Source organism: Varanus komodoensis, unplaced genomic scaffold (assembly GCF_004798865.1).
Source record: "Varanus komodoensis strain SLA01 unplaced genomic scaffold, ASM479886v1 scaffold3, whole genome shotgun sequence".
Taxonomy (NCBI): Eukaryota; Metazoa; Chordata; class Lepidosauria; order Squamata; family Varanidae; genus Varanus; species Varanus komodoensis.
The window spans coordinates 51,524,078-51,540,027 of record NW_025335761.1 but is presented as its reverse complement, the minus strand read 5'-3'; the positions used below and the strand labels follow the sequence as shown (position 1 = coordinate 51,540,027).

The 15,950-nt window shown below is 41.1% G+C and overlaps 1 protein-coding gene across 2 annotated transcripts in view; it reads right to left on the bottom strand.

Moving 5' to 3' along the window:
* Nucleotides 1-15,950, bottom strand: part of WDR25 (WD repeat domain 25) — an 85,805-nt gene that overhangs the window by 37,224 nt on the left and 32,631 nt on the right. For both annotated transcript variants that reach the window (XM_044436186.1, XM_044436185.1), the window contains exon 3: nucleotides 3,969-4,116. In XM_044436186.1, coding sequence (XP_044292121.1) covers nucleotides 3,969-4,116 — 148 coding nt within the window. The remainder of the gene's footprint in view (nucleotides 1-3,968; nucleotides 4,117-15,950) is intronic.

Sequence of the window (15,950 nt, the reverse complement as noted above, 5' to 3'; positions counted from 1 at the left end):
TCTGAGCACTTCCCAGTTTGTCTGCATCTTTCTTAAACTGCAATGTCCAGAACCGGCACATTACTCAAGATGTGGTCTGACCAGTGCTGAGTAGAAGAGAGCTAGCACTTCATGTGATTTTGTAGTGATACTTCTCCTAATAAAGCCCAAAATAACACTTACCTTTTTATGCAACCACATCACATTGTTGACTCATGTTCAGCTTGTAATCTACAACAATTCTGGAATTGTTCTCACTTGTGATATTGTTGAGCCAAGTACTACCAACTATGTATTTGGTTCCGTTTCCCTAGGTGCTGAACTTGGCATTTCTCCCTACTACAATTCATTCTGTTTTGTTCAGGCCAGCACTCTATCAAGATCACTTTGAATTTTCTTTCTGTCCTCCAGAAAGCAATCTCTGCACCCTCTGATGCGAAATTAACAAAAATTTTGAGGAGCACTGGGCCCAGAACTCAACACTGCCGTATGTCACTTGCTACCTCTCCCTGTTAGAGAAGGTGCCATTGCCAACTGCAGATCAACTTGACAGTTGTTCTATCTAGCCTACTTTTAGCTAGTTTGCAAATCAGAATATTATGGGGCAGTCTGTCAAAAGTTCTGCTGAAGTCAAGATACATTATGTCGACAGCATTCCCAAAATCCACCAGGAGGTTACCAGATCAAAAAATGCTATCAGATTAGCCCGACGGGATTTTTTCTTGACAAATCTTAGTAATCACTGCATTGTTTTCAGGGTGTTTTCAGGGGATTTCTGGATTTCCCCAAGGGTCTTCAAATAACCAATCACAGAATCCTTCCAGAGAAGAGGGCCACAATCAAGTCCAGGGGCTGGCACTGTACAGGCAGTTCTTTTGGAGGCAGGAACAATCTTTCCAAGCTTGCACAAAAGAATTAATTAAGAGAGAACAAGTTCTCTCCCAGTCCCCTGGCTGGAGGATATCTAACTGAAGTTAATCAATGACAAAATAAGTTCTGTGCCAATGAAGAGCAATGGAAAGAGGTGAATAAATGTTTCTGTAAAATAACACAGTCCTAATCCATCCAGCTGGCTTCATGTTTTTCAAGTGAGAAGGTATCCACTTTCGATTCCCAGAACAAGTTGTTTCTTTGCTTAAAGCATTACTGACCATCTGTGAGAAATGTCAGGTAATAATAAAGAAGAACAAACTGGGAATTGGCCACGTTGTTTATTTTGAGCCCACCCTTTCATCACACACACACAAATACACACACACACACACACACACACACACACACACACAAATACCACAGGGAAAAATCCCCGAAACATGCAACATAGCAGCACAGAATGCTTTAATTTGGAGACCTGTATTAAGTGAGGGGTTGGACCCAATGGCCTTACTGGCCCCTTCCAACTCCACAATTCCAATCATTCTATGTTGCCAAAGGCAGTCAAAAACCAAGGAAAATTGAATGGGGTCACGGAAGCCATTTATGTCATCTAGCCCAACAATCCAGGAATAGATTGGACTGAATGGGACTGGACTGGATTTGAACCTCACCTTTTCACCAAAAAACGGTACTCTGGGAAACTAATTATGAGAGCATGACCTAAAGAATGAGCTGCCCTTAGAGTCCTCCAGTGAGGAGAGTGCCCCTTCCTAAGGAAATGGGTTCTATTGACAAACTACTTTTACTATTAAAAAGCTTTTTCTGATGATTAGTTAAAATCTACTCTTCCATAGCTTAAGTCCTTTAGATCAAGCCCTTCTTTGCCCTTAAGGAAAGTTATAGTTCCGCTCTCTTTTGCAATGGTCACACCTCACCTCAAGTATTCAGCAGGTTTGTATAAAACAACCCATTTTGGAGAATTACAGAGTTGTCATCCATGGGGCCAGGCTGAGAGTTCATCTGTCAAGTGGGTGGCATTGGACTGCTCCATCACGCTGCTCTGCACTCAGTACCAATACAGAACTGAACCGTAGAATGGCTCAGCTGCATTGATCAGCTGCATTGACAGATAATGAATAACCTAGCCCAGGGATTGACACCAGCATGGCCATGCCCTTCAAACAATTTGCTAATTTACAGTGCTACTTTAAGGACACAATTCTGTGAAGACATGGATTGAAAAAAGTCCTACAACTGCCAGCATAGCTGACTAGAGCATGCTGAGAGTTGTAGGACTTTTTTCTGTCTGAACACACATAGGAATGTGTCCTACTTCATTCGTTTGTTTGTTTGATTGATGTCCTGCCTTTTTTCTTACAATGAAGTCAAAGCAGCTTACATAATGCCCTTCCTCCTGCTCTCAATCTTATTCCAACAGCAACAACCCTGTGGGGTAGGTTGGACTGAGAGTCTGTAACTGGTCCAAAGTCACCCAGTTTGTTTGTTTGTTTGTTTGTTTGTTTGTTTATTTATTTAGAATATTTTTATCCCATCCTATACAATTTAATTGTCTCAGGATGGCTTACAACAAATATAAACAAACAATTATACAGTTGGCTCCATAGCTGAATGGGGACTGGAACCTAGATTGTCTGAATCCCAGTTCTGTGCTTTTAACCACTACACTGGACTGGCTCTCAATTAGCTTATTAGTTGAAATAATAAAATACAATGTTCAGGGCACACCCAAGATAATTTGCTGCCTCAATCAAAGAACAAGATGGTGCTTCCCCTCCCACCCTACCCTGCCCCACACACATGAGCCAATGGGCCCAGCTGCTGAATATTGCTTCCACGTTGATAGGAGAAAAGCATCGTTCACCTCTGAGAAGAGCAAAATAATTTGGGGAGGTTCAGAGAAGAGGCTGTGCAGCACACATAGCTTTGTTTTCTGAGAACCGGGGGGGGGGGGGGCTCAAGAGGACCAGCCAGGCTGGTATCCTCCCAAGCATCTGTCACCTGAGGTATTTGTCTCACTGTGTCCAATAGCAGGGCCAGGAGAGCATTATATGTCATTTATGTTGGGCACTACACACTTGCCAACTGCACAAACAGACCAGAATTGGATATTTGCCACTTCTTAATTCATAGACTCTGAACATACTGATTTAGAAAAACAGAAACATTTACTTAGCTTTAAAAATGCAGTAATGATGTTGTATCACCAGGCACTGCAGTCACAGCACCAAGAATTTAGTTCATTAGCTTCTGTTAAGATCAGCATCAAGATATAATAATGGGGAACAGGGGAGAAGAACCACCACAGAAGTATAGCTATGAAAAGGAAATTGACCTGAAGACACCATGCAGAAATGAATTATCTGCAAAATAATGCCAGTGCATTGATCCTTTTCCTATCTGACTACAAGCAAAAAAGACCCATAAAACTCACATACAGGAATGGAAACGCTTTATAAAACCAGAATTGTGAATATTCCAAGGTAATGGATAGATTACCTTGATGGATTTTATATTCCATATATGAAGCAATTCCTTATAGCCACAACTGAGGTTTTAAAAAGATGAACAATAATCATGTCATGGCAAACCTGAAGGAACTGATTATAACCGCATATACCAACATGGTGTCTAATTGTCTGTATAAATAGTCGTCTTCTTGGCTTACTTCCTGCTCGGTCCTGAAGGAAGTCAGGTAACTTCCTCCATATTTGGGGATAATTCTCTCTTGCTTTTGTCTCAAATACCCCAACCTGGTACCTCCGACGACTAGCCTGGGAAAGTTGTAGTTCGACATATGAGAGGGCATCAGGTTGGGGAAAGCTGACCTACACACAAAACTATTACAAAATACTGGCCTGGGAAATGAGCCAGTGAAAACATCCATGCATTGTTAGATGGTCCACCTAATGGGCCAATAATAAGAACTTAAGGAGAGTCCTGCTGGATCTGGGAAAAGCCCTATCTTGTCCAGCATTGAGGTGCTACAGGGGCAAACCAGGTGACCACAGAATATGCAACTGCATTGTCTCACTCATGTTCCCCAGGATCTATTCCATCCCCATCTCCAAACACATAATAGCAATAGTATTTACCTGTTTCAATGTCTGTTAAATGAAGCATGTAATCGAAGCCTCCAGTGAGAACAGTTCTTCCACATGGGGACCACTGGAAAGCTCGAACAGCACATGAGTGGCAAGAATATGTCTTTAAACAACAGCCCCGATCAACAGCATCCCAAAGCTGAAAGGAAAATATAATGAGGTTTACTAATATGAATTAATCAACCACAGCTATTTCAGGTCTGTAGGGAACATTAATGACCTCTGATGGATCAGTTCAAGCTTCCCTTCAGAATATCATTAAGAACTAACATATGCGTATGTTATAGCAGAAACGTCTAAAATGACCCACAGCAGCTCTCTGTTCAGACGAAAAGAAAGCATGTCTGTCAAAGATGCTGGAACAAAAATGATTAACAGTTAGAAAAATACGAATCAAAAGGTAGGTAGCTTTCCATTTCAGTTCATCATCTGCCATGTGAGAAGATTTTGAAGCCCTGGTGCTTCATTTAGTTACAGCTAAAAATGATTGCAACAGACAAAAAGAGAGATCCGTGTACAACTGTTTACAAGGGAAGATCACTTCAGTTGAATTTCTACAGGACTCAGGACTCATGTGTGATGCCCTCCAAGAGTTACAGAAACTGAACCTAGATTGTGTGACATAGATTTGCACAAAGCTAGTAAAAAGATTTTAAAAAACCTGTTAAAATACTGAGGACAGAAAGGAATGTCACAGACCATATTATGAAAATGCCATTGGTGTATCAGAAAATCTGGCCTTCAAAGGCATTACCTTCCACAGAACAAGAAATATATGATCCTTCATTCTGTCCAAAGGCTTTCCATGAAAATCCAAATTAGCTCAAATACTAGATCATAAGCAGTTGTCAGAAGAGGTACATTGCTGTTTATCATTTGGTGATTTCAAAATCTGTGTAAGAGATTTTGATTGACTGAGAGACAAAACAATTTGTGGATTCTGAAAATACCTGGTTGAGAAAAAAGTCCCAAAAGAATTACTGCCATTTATTTATTTCATTTTTATACTGCCCAATAGCCAAAGGCTCTCTGGGTGGTTAACAGAAGTTAAAAACATATAACAAGGAAAACAAAAACAGCATATAAACTGAGAGCGGGGGGGGGGGGGGGGCACAAGGCATATCTCTTTGGAGAACTTGTTCCATAAATGGGATGCCACAACCAATGAGGTCCTTCTCCTGGTAGCCACCCTCTTTACTTCTTTTGGAGGGGGCTCAAGGATAAAGACCCCAGAATATGACCTTAGGGCCCAGGTAGGTACATAAGGGATGAGGCATTCCTTCAGATAACCTGGCTGCAAGCTGTTTAGGGTTTTAAATGTTAATTTTAGCAGTTTGAATTGGGCCCAGACTTCAACGGTGAGCCAGAGCAGCTGAAAGATTGGAATAATGTCTCTATCAGATCTTCAGGCTTCTGTTTAAGCAATGCCTTCTCCCCGCACCACTGACCCAAATCTCTTATATCACATTTCACCTGAAAGTACCTGATCTCTAGTTTCATTAGTTGCTCCTCGTGCCAATTCAATATTTTTGAAAAAATTGCAGCATGGGAGTAATTACTGGGGACATTTGCTGCTAAGAAAGAAACAGTTTGTTTTCTCTACCCTAATATTTGCACTCTTGCACTCTAAATTATCACCTCTTCCTCAATGTAATCAGATGTTAATTACAACATGAAGGACATGTGCATGGAGCTTGCTGCTGAGGAAAAACAAACTACCTCTCTCATTCCTAACACTATGACCCACCCCTTGGAAAATGCATTCTTCCTGTTCAATATGGTATTTACAAAGCTTCCATTGGTGAAAATGAAGGCTTAAAAAAACTAGGTTGTGGAATGTATATGCTGTGAGTAAAGTTCTGTTACAGAAAATATGTGCCAGGAGCTGATGTCCCTCCCCACTTTCTCCTTCTAAGCCGATCAAGACAAGAGGCTTCTTACTACAGTCTTTATTTTGTTGAAGTAGGCCTGCTAGGCTGCCTTTGAGGTACAAATGGACTATTGCAGAGGTCCTTAGCAAAAGACATCCATTAAGTTAGAAAGCCAGCTAATTAGGGAGATTATTGCTTATGCCAAGAAGTTGATTCCAAGCTGAACCCCCCCCCTTCCCAACCAAACAGAATTAGCTACACCCTCAGGGAGGTTCCTGCCTTTTGTGAGCCAGACAGCAGGATTGCCAGACATTACTCATTTGGCCTGCTCTCTTATGCTGGCACTGGACAATGGGATAATATGCTATATCTCCTCCTCTCTAGCCCTGCTTGTGCAACACTGCCTTTTTCCCAGAAGCAGAGGTAGACTGGTTCTCACCAGTCACTTGGCTTATCTCAGAGCTCTCTGCCCATTGGCACATCAGCTAAGAATTCCAACCTCTTTTTCCAGTTCAGATTTGGACTCTGAGATATCAACTTGGAATGCTGTATGCATCCATGAATGGGATCTAGGCTAGGGCTAGGGCAGGATGAACCCTTTCAGAATCTACCCCTCTAGCACCCACAGGCTTCCTTTTGTGCTCACTCTGATCCCGCAAAGCAAGCTAAGCTAAGAGGAAGTCCACAAATGTTTGTGAACCCATGGCTGTGCAACCAGCAATTGTCAGGAGAGGCTACAAGACATGGGAGAGGGGTGCTGCAAGTGGGCACACCAGGTGCCCCCAGTTGCAGAATTACTACCCCAATCAACTGCAGGGCTCTCATGAGCTCCACCTGGGGGCCCTGGGAGAAAAGCTATATAAGAACTGGCTCTTCACCCCAGAAGTTGTGTCAGCAATAAAGGTCTCTTGAGGTTCTGAAGTGCTTCTGGTTTGTGGACTCTCCCTGTGGCCCTGCCCTGCCCTGCCCTGCCCTGCCTGATCGTGCTCATGATCATGATCCTGTGCCTTCTCTTAGACCCTGCCTAGTTTCCTGGCCCTTCCTTCTGCCTTCTCCTGCTCCAGCCCTCAAGGTACCTGCTTCTCTTAGCTTATCTTCTGTTTTGTGAGCCCTGGTTTGTCTGACCAGGCTTGCCTCTTGAACGGATTCTGCCTTGTGCTTCAATTCCCAGCTCTGACCTTTGGACTGTTTGACCATGCTTCTGGACAGGCCCTTGTGCCACAGCCCGTTTGCCCAGGTCCTGGTGCTCCTGTCTGCTAGTCAACCACCCACACCCCAAACGCTGACAGCAACCAACCTTCTTACCCACCCACTGCTGGCACTGGGAAGAAGGGTTCCACTTGCAGGGCACATGAGGCTCAATTCCTGGAAAGCACCCAATGATGCAGGGCTGCCACAAAGCAGAATGGAGCCCAGAGAGCCAAGCCCAGAAAATCAGACAGATTCCCATTCCCAAATGGATTTCTCACACAGTTCTAGTCTAAGCAATCATCATGGAGGCCATAAGTTGGTTCCGTATTCCTGCCTGAGAACAAGTCCAGTAACACTCTGTTCATTTCAAAATTCAGATTGTCAAGAGGACAACCAAATGTAGCCTCTGTACTGAATCCTGCTCCCCAAATGATATGGTCCAGAAAATCCATCCCATGCAAGAATGCATGGATCTGTCCTACCACTGCCCACTGAATTCAAAAACGTTGGGGGAAAGGGAATGACAACTTTTCTTTAGGTAGCCCAGCTATATGCAGGGCCATTTTCAGAAACAGATGAAATGCAACCTCCTTCAGCACCTTAGGAAGCAGCCATCCTCCAGAAATGTATGGCTGTCAAGAGCAAAATTAACCTGGACCTGGGAGATTTCTCTATCCAGGATGCAGATAGTGAAAATTCGCTGGCCTCAGACCTTCAAGAATCTCCTCTACCACCTTGAGTGACAACAGTTGAAACACTGAACAAACAAATGCTTCAGACACCTCATTTGTTCACAATACTGAATTTAAACTAAACTCAGAGAACCTTGCATTCTGAAGCTATGGCAGCTATTATGGACAATAAATTAGTAGATGGCAAATACAACTTCCTTAAAATGCTGCAACTAAACATGAAAGCTTTCTGCCTGATCCAGTGATTTTACCTCCACAACCCATTCAGAACCAGTCATTACATAGAAACCACCTCATCTTCATATTTTCATTAAAATAGCAACCTCTCAACAACAACAAAACAACAACATAATCTTAGTTGTGGTCTGCTATTCTCAATATTGGACAACTCTGAGTACAGAATTCCAACAATGGCTCTGTTTCCAGTCATTATAAGTGAAATGTAATATATTTACATCTCAGCAAAGCATTTGATTTTCATAAAAGGTAATGGGAAGATACAGCTGAGCCTTGGATTTTGGAAACTAGATTCTGATGTATGATGGTAGTCAGGGCAAAGTAACTGGTGTGCCTAGCTTCCCATTTGATTGCAGGCAGAAGGCCAAGCACAAAGAATTCTTTAAATATATTAGAAACAGAAAATCAACTAGGCAGGCATTTGAACCACTGTACAACAATAGAATTAAAGGAATGTTTTTTGTTTGGTTGTTTATTATACTGCCCAATAGCCACAGCTCTCTGGGAGACTAACAAAAGTTAAAAACACAAAACAAGAAAGAAAGAGAAAAAAATTAACATAAGACAATAAAACCACAGCAATTGCAACTGAATCCACAGAAGAGGAGGACAAAAAGATTGTGAAGGATCTAATGAATTCTTTTCATCTGTCTTCACTGCAAAAGTTATAAATGTTATTTGTGCGCGCTCCGGCAAGATTCCCAAGCGTGTATAAGAAGCGGCCTGTTTTGGTAGGACTGATAGCTCAGACACTGAGGATGATGTGGAGTTGCATGAACCAGACCAGGCTCAGAGCTCAAACTCTGATAACAGAATGGTTGTAACAGACAGGCCTGTACCTGCAGACTCAGTCTCGCAGTACCTGTCCGAGCTGTGATGGATGCAAGTAGCTCAAGGACACCCATGGGGCCTAGTCTCCCTCTCGCCTGTGGGAATGAAGCAGATGAAGGATGGGAGGAAAGAGATTTGGAAATGGGTAGTTTCTCAGATGGAGAACGACAGCCTCCTGAAGACATGGACCACAGGCTGGCTCAATTAGGGGCTCAGAGTACAGAACACAGGTGTGCCTGGTTCCACAGCACCCCTCCTTCCAGACACAGGCCCCGAAGGGTTCATAAGCAAAGCTTTGGGTAAAGAGAGGCAGAGCAGGTTCAACATCTCTTTGCATAAGCTCAGAGATTTCTGAATGCTTAGAGTCTTCTATGTAGAATAAACACACTTACAAGAAGTGCTGGAGAGACTGTCTTGCTTGGGAGGGAACACCTCATGACAATAGAATGGATAACCCATGCCTGGAGTGCTGTTTTCAGAAAGGGAGTCTGACGAGTAGAGGCAAATAATACTGAAAAAGGATTAAGTTCTCAGCCTTATTGACAAATTGAAAGTTAATAAACCACTGGTCCCAGACGGTATCAACCAGGTGTCAACCTGGTTTAGGCACCAAATCACAGGGGCAGAAAAGAGTTGTCCTCTTAGACATACTGCTCATATCCAGGCCAGATACCACTGTTAGAAAAGTTCCCGGAAGGGAAGCTCTATCAGCCCCTTCCTTGTATTTAACCTAGTTCAGAGACTGAAGAACTTTTTCTGGGAGTAGTGTCTTCACTGCCCAAATTAATTGCTCACTTAGACTTTCAATGAATCCTGCACCATTAAGATTCTGACTAAACTTGCTAAAGACTCTATTGCTAAACTTGAAGTCTATGTAAATTCTAGTCATGAAACTTTCTCTTGAACAAAGCAACATGCCAATAGCCTCTGCCTAGGCTATTTGACTTCACAGGGTTTATTCATCCTGGAAACTTTTCTACAAACTCTGTAAAGCTGGACTGTGTAACCTATCCCCAGGAAAAAAAAGTTTAGTTGCATGTTTTGTTCTGTGTTCAAGTTTCCAGCATGCCACAATGTCAAGCCTAACAGCTGATACCTTTGCATGTTCTTTGGGTTCCATACTAGGCTGTGCATAGATTAACAACAGATATCAAATCCAGCCAAGAGAGAGGTGCTTTTAGTCAATGGAAAATCTGACTCAGGCATTAGAATTCAACTTGTTCTGGAGGAGATGCATTCCCCTTGAAAGAAGAGCTTGGTAGCTTGTGAATGTGCCTTCATCTTACGGTGTCCCTGCATCTTCAGCGGGTAGAGGGAGAGGTGAAAACAAGTGTGCTTATATATGTGCTTATATATTTATGTATTATATATTATGTAGTAATTGACTCAAATTATATTGTTTTTATATTGTGTTTATTTATTATTGTGAGCCGCCCCGAGGCTTCGGCGAATGGGGCGGCATAGAAGCTTCCTAAATAAATAAATATCAGAACCTCTCCTGAGTTGGTCTGATTGTCCAACACTGATTCTTTACCTGCTTATGTCACACTTGGACTACTGCAACATGTCCTGTGTAGGACTAACCAAGAAGAATGAATAAGCTTAGTGGGTGCAAAGTATGGGAGTTGGACTGTTACATGGTACATAGCACCAAGATCATATTACAGCAGTACTGCACTGAAAAATATTGCACGGATGGCCAATTGTTTTCTGGCGGCAATCCAAGGTGTTGGTTTTAACCTTTAAAGACTGAGATGACTTAGAGTACAGCTATATAAGGGACTGCCTGCCTCTTCTTGAACCTGTCCAGTTATTAAGATCTTCAGGATACCAGGATATCTTCAGGCCCTTTCACTGGGCATGTGAGAAGAGCTCTCTTCTGTGTTGTTCTCAAATTGTGGAACGTACTCCCTCCAGAAATGCAATTGTTCCCAATCTCTTGGTTTTCAGAAGCAGTGTTATTTTTCTTTCACCTAGCATTTTAAATTAGCTGTAATGTATTATTGTTTAAAGGTTTTTAAATGGTTTCACTGTTTTATATTGTACCCATCATGGTGGATTTTGGACAGAAAGGTGAGCAGAGAAATATTAATAATAGGCAATAAATAATAGCTCATTCAAGAGAACAAATATAATCTGTTTAAGAAAAGGGGAGTATTAGACCAGATTTAATTTCTACAACATTTGAATACATAATGCAAATTATAACTTGTAATTGTACTATCAGTTTCAGGATAATCAAGGCCTCTCATTAATCAAAAGCTTCTTGACTTTCGATTCACTGCCTTTATCACATTTTTATAAGGAATTTATCTACAAAATTTATCAGAAAAAGTAATATCCTGCTAGCATGCTAATGGGTCTCTTTATGAGTCATTATGTTGATTTATTTATTTTTTGTATTAGAGCATAATGCTAATATCTCATGGCAATAAAAATATGGGTATAACATTCCAGATTACTATCTTCCACTCGGCTTTATCACTTTTGGCTATTTATGTTTCAAACTGCATACTACAATTAGATTTTCAGGCCACCTTAATCTTGATAGCAGAATTTAAACTGCTAATAAATTAGTGCAGACAAGTATGTCATGTGGTCCAGAAACTCACATGTGTCAACTAGCAGCAATTTCTGTGATGCTGGTAGCTGGGCAAGGGATGCAGATTTGGTGAAGTTGATGCCAGTCAACTCTGAATGCCCAGATCATGCCTCCTTTTTGAACATGCAAGCACCTCTAAGGGGAAGACCAAGGATATATACGTGTTGGGAAGAGATAAGAAACATGAACTGGTCTTTACTTGCCTGCCGTCTCCGTGAAAAAAATGCAATGACTATATGAGTTCCTGCATTTTTTCTTAAAATAAAAGTGTCATTATTTGATATGCTGAATGATAGAGTTTTTAACACTATCATTAAAGTGCCTGAAAAAAATTTGGTTGGACTATCAGTTACTGTAAAGTCTTTCAGACTGTACTTAAGGCAACTTTTATTGCCAATATAGCTTAGTTTATCCAATTTTCTGGCAAGAGTTAAAAATGCTCTTGGTAATAACTCTTCAGAAAGACTTGATGATCCTGTCACATTTTACTAGACTAATAAACAGTAAATCATATCCAGGTGGAATCTGGAAAGTAGAATATTGAGAAAGCTGCTGCTTGAGTAAAACTGAAAGGACAGGTTGTAAATTACTTAGAAATCCCTTCTCTGTCATCCTAAAGGATCAACTATGAAAAGGTAATTTCCACACAAAAGCATGAAAGAGAGAGAGAAAAGAGGAAATGCTGTATTGCAGACTTATCTTCATTAAAACAGGAATGGGAACATCTGGGGACCAGGGATACATTTCTTTGGAGCCCACTAGGGTGCATACTGTACACCTAAAATTGCTGCTGAACATGCTGCAGCAACAAGTGGAATTCTTCAAGGAAAGCCTGTGTCCTTTTTGCAAGTAGAATCATGCTCCTGGAAGCCTCCGATCAACATGATTCTGCTTGCAAACACTGGGTGCATTCCCAGTGAACTTTTCTTCCCTGTTTTTGACACCGCAACACCAGCAAATTCAGCCAAGAAAAACAAAAACAGCTGCAGGGGCTGCTTGAGGCCCATCCCTGCAAAATATAATTTTATTAGAAAGTAACAACTTTTCCTCTTTTTTGCCAACACCTAGCCCTTGCGAATGCAACACCAATCCACACACAGGTATTGAATGCCATTTCTTATAGCCTACAGCAGGGGTCTTCAAACTTTTTCAAGAGGGGGCCAATTGAAAGGTGCCAGCGATGGGCGTGGGCCGCCAAGGCGGTGTGGGCGGGGGGGGCAGGCTGGGGGGGGGGCGCCTGATGATCTCCTTGCGAGCAAGCCTGCACCTCACCACACATGTGCATGCATAGCGTGTCCAAAACCATTATGGTGGGCAGGATAAATGGGCATGGCAGGCCAGATCTGGCCTACGGGCCGTAGTTTGAGGACCCATGGCCTACAGCATATAGATCATGCATGAAATATTTGTGGAGCATGTGAGACAGCTCCAAGGTTCAAAAAATACTCCGACCACAGAAATGGGCATCCATGCTCTGCTTCTCTCCCACACACAGCCAGTATAGAAAGAACTACATTGGTTGCTTCTCCGAGGTGACAAGGGACGCAAGGAGGAGAGGAGACCAGTGCCCCAAAAGTACGATGAATCCTGCCAGTGCATCAGCCCCCTCCCCCACAAATCATCACACTTAGTGGGCCAAAATTGGATGTAAAGCTGCTTACCAGAGTCCACAGTCCTCCTGCTCTGCATAGGATGCTGACTTCAGAGGGTTACAGGCTTCCATGATGAACTGCGCCCTTATACTCTTAATGTGTATACTCTTAATAGAGAGGAGAGGGTGCTCTTTAGATGGTGATGAGCATTACTTTGTGTACTTCAAAATGTGGTAAAAGAGCCCTGCTGCATTTGGGATCTGAACATCCACTGCAAAGTCCACCCCCCAAAAAGACCTTTTTCCATTGTTACATGCGTAAGATGATGCATCAACACATCTCTGCTACAGGCCCTTGAAAAAGTTTTACAGTAATTTACCCAAGACAAATACAATTTGAAGAGGGTTTGGCTATTATGCCCTATTCTGTGTGCTCACAGAAGAGTTTGCAATGCATTAGTAGCAGGGAGAATGGAACAATCAAATGCAAGTTGCTTTTTCACCACATTAAAGATAATTAATACTGTTCGCAATTGTCACAGTGATGATATGAATGTGAACCCCAATGAAGCCAATTACAATAGAGCAAGAAATATATAAGGATAATCTGTTGATATTTAAGGGATCAGGGCCAGACAAAACTGGAGAACATCCAAAATAACCTAATGAAAATGAAAGAAAAACTCTCAGGATGTAGAAAAATAACTCTTTATTTTTCAAAGTAGCCCAACACATTTTGGCCTAGTAGCATTTATTTCTAGGTTTTGTTTTAAAAAAAGGACAATGCAACACATTCATACACATTTATATACATAACCATTTAAAACTATCATAACATTCTATTATGTCTCTATGTCTCAGATGCCAAGAGGCAAACATGGTGCTCCAGGTCAAAGTCTGACCAAGAGCCACACTGATGAATGTACCACACTAGAGGTTTCTGGAAGAAAAGGATAATGAACATAAATTACTAACCCAGGCTGCAAGTATGCACACAGTGCCTAAGTTCCATTTATAATTAGGCAATATATGCATGACCTTATGCAGAATGTTGATAAGAAACTGAAAGGGATAGAAAATAAAGCAATGGCCCAGACCACAACTGTTCAATATACAAGGGGTCCTGAAAAAGTTTCTGCACTTTTTTAACTCTTTTTATTAAGAATTTCAAAAACAAATTACTTTTCTACATAGTCACCTTCCTTTGCAATCCATTTTTCCCAGCATCATACCAACTTTTAATGCTATCAGCAAAAAATATATAAAATATATTTATAAAATGTAAAAGTGCGGAAACTTTTTCAAGACCCCTCACACATTCCAATCTCTAAGAAAGGAAATATTAAGGAGTGCAGCAACTATAGGACTGTCACACTAATTTCCCATGCAAGTGATGTGACGCTGAACATGCTTTATCCTAGAAGGAGTTAAGAATGCTGGACATTCAAGCTGGGTTCTAAAAAGGAATTGGCATTCAAGATCATATCATAAATATATATTGGCTATTGAGCACACCAAAGACTTTCAAAAGAAGATTGCTCTGTGCTTTATAGACTTCAGTAAAGCCTTTGGCAGCAAAGGCTAAACCATTTGGATCATGAGTAGCTGCAGATGGTTCTGAAAGCAATGGTTCTGTCTCAGCATCTGATTGTAACTGGTATCATGAAGCTTCTGTTAGGACAGAAGATGGAGAAACAGAATGGTTTTCTTTTTCTTTTTAAGAGTTTTCAGCTTTTTTTTTTTTTTGGCCTGCCAGTGTCCACTTCTGCAAATTACAACTAAGAATTCTAAGGAATCAGAAGCATGGGCTAACATCATACTGTGTACATACAGCACAGGAATCACCTTGTATGCAAGAGGGCTTTTGCAGTTCAAAGAACCACCCAAAACCAGCTGAATGAAGGAAGCTTTGCTTACCTACTTCAACCCAGACGCAAACATTTCCATTTATTTCTGGGATTATTTTTAAATGTGGAAAAGTGTGATTGTAGGTCCCATGAGCACAAGAGAGCCAGAGGAAGTAAAATGGTCCAACTAGATATTGCTCATGGTTTGCAAACCAACATAAGATAATGGTTTCAAACTATCATTCTGTCTGATTTAAGAAAGATTCTGATTTGTATTAACGTAACACAAAATCATGGCTAAGTCCAGGAACTGAAAGTGCAGTGAGAAATCAATCCAGACACATCAGGTTTGGCTCCTGATTTGCAAACCATGATGCGTAGGAGGGTAGCGCTAAGATTGCACCACCCGAAGTTTAGGCACATGGTACTTAAGGGTTCTTGGAAGAAAAGTAAGGAAAAATGTCTGGAGTGCTCAAATAGTGAGGTCACCTGAACACTGGCTATTGGGAAAAGTATCTCTGCTTTAGCAACAAGTTCATTCATTCTGCATATCATTTCAAAACAATAATGCATCCAAAGACAAAAACATTACAGCTGCTTTTGGTTCCTGACAAGTTTACTTGATCCTGCTGATAAGTTAGTTTTAGTTGTTGTATTGTTTCTAGATGTATTGCAATTTTAATAAATATAATGAACCTTCCAGGTTCAAAAGGCAGGATAAAAACACTTTAATAATATTTGTCAGCAAAGGAGTTTTTTCTTTATTTAATCCTCAATGGACATTGAAGCACATGCAACAAATCTTACCAGAGTATCTACACAGGGATAGTTTTAAGAACAGTACCTTAGCAAAACACAAAACATGACAAATTGTTGGTTCATGCTAGACAATTTATCTGCAGATCTCTTGCAAGAAACTAAAGTCTTTTCAAATAATCAATACGGTTTCCTGAACAAACAGAACTGTATTGTGTCAACCACAGGGCATTATAATGAAAAAGCACAGATTAGTAAAACATGCACATTAAAAATATGACTGTCAGTGCAATATATTAATGTATCTATCTACTATAATGCTTTAACCCAAGAGTCACTTTTTATGTAAATGTGA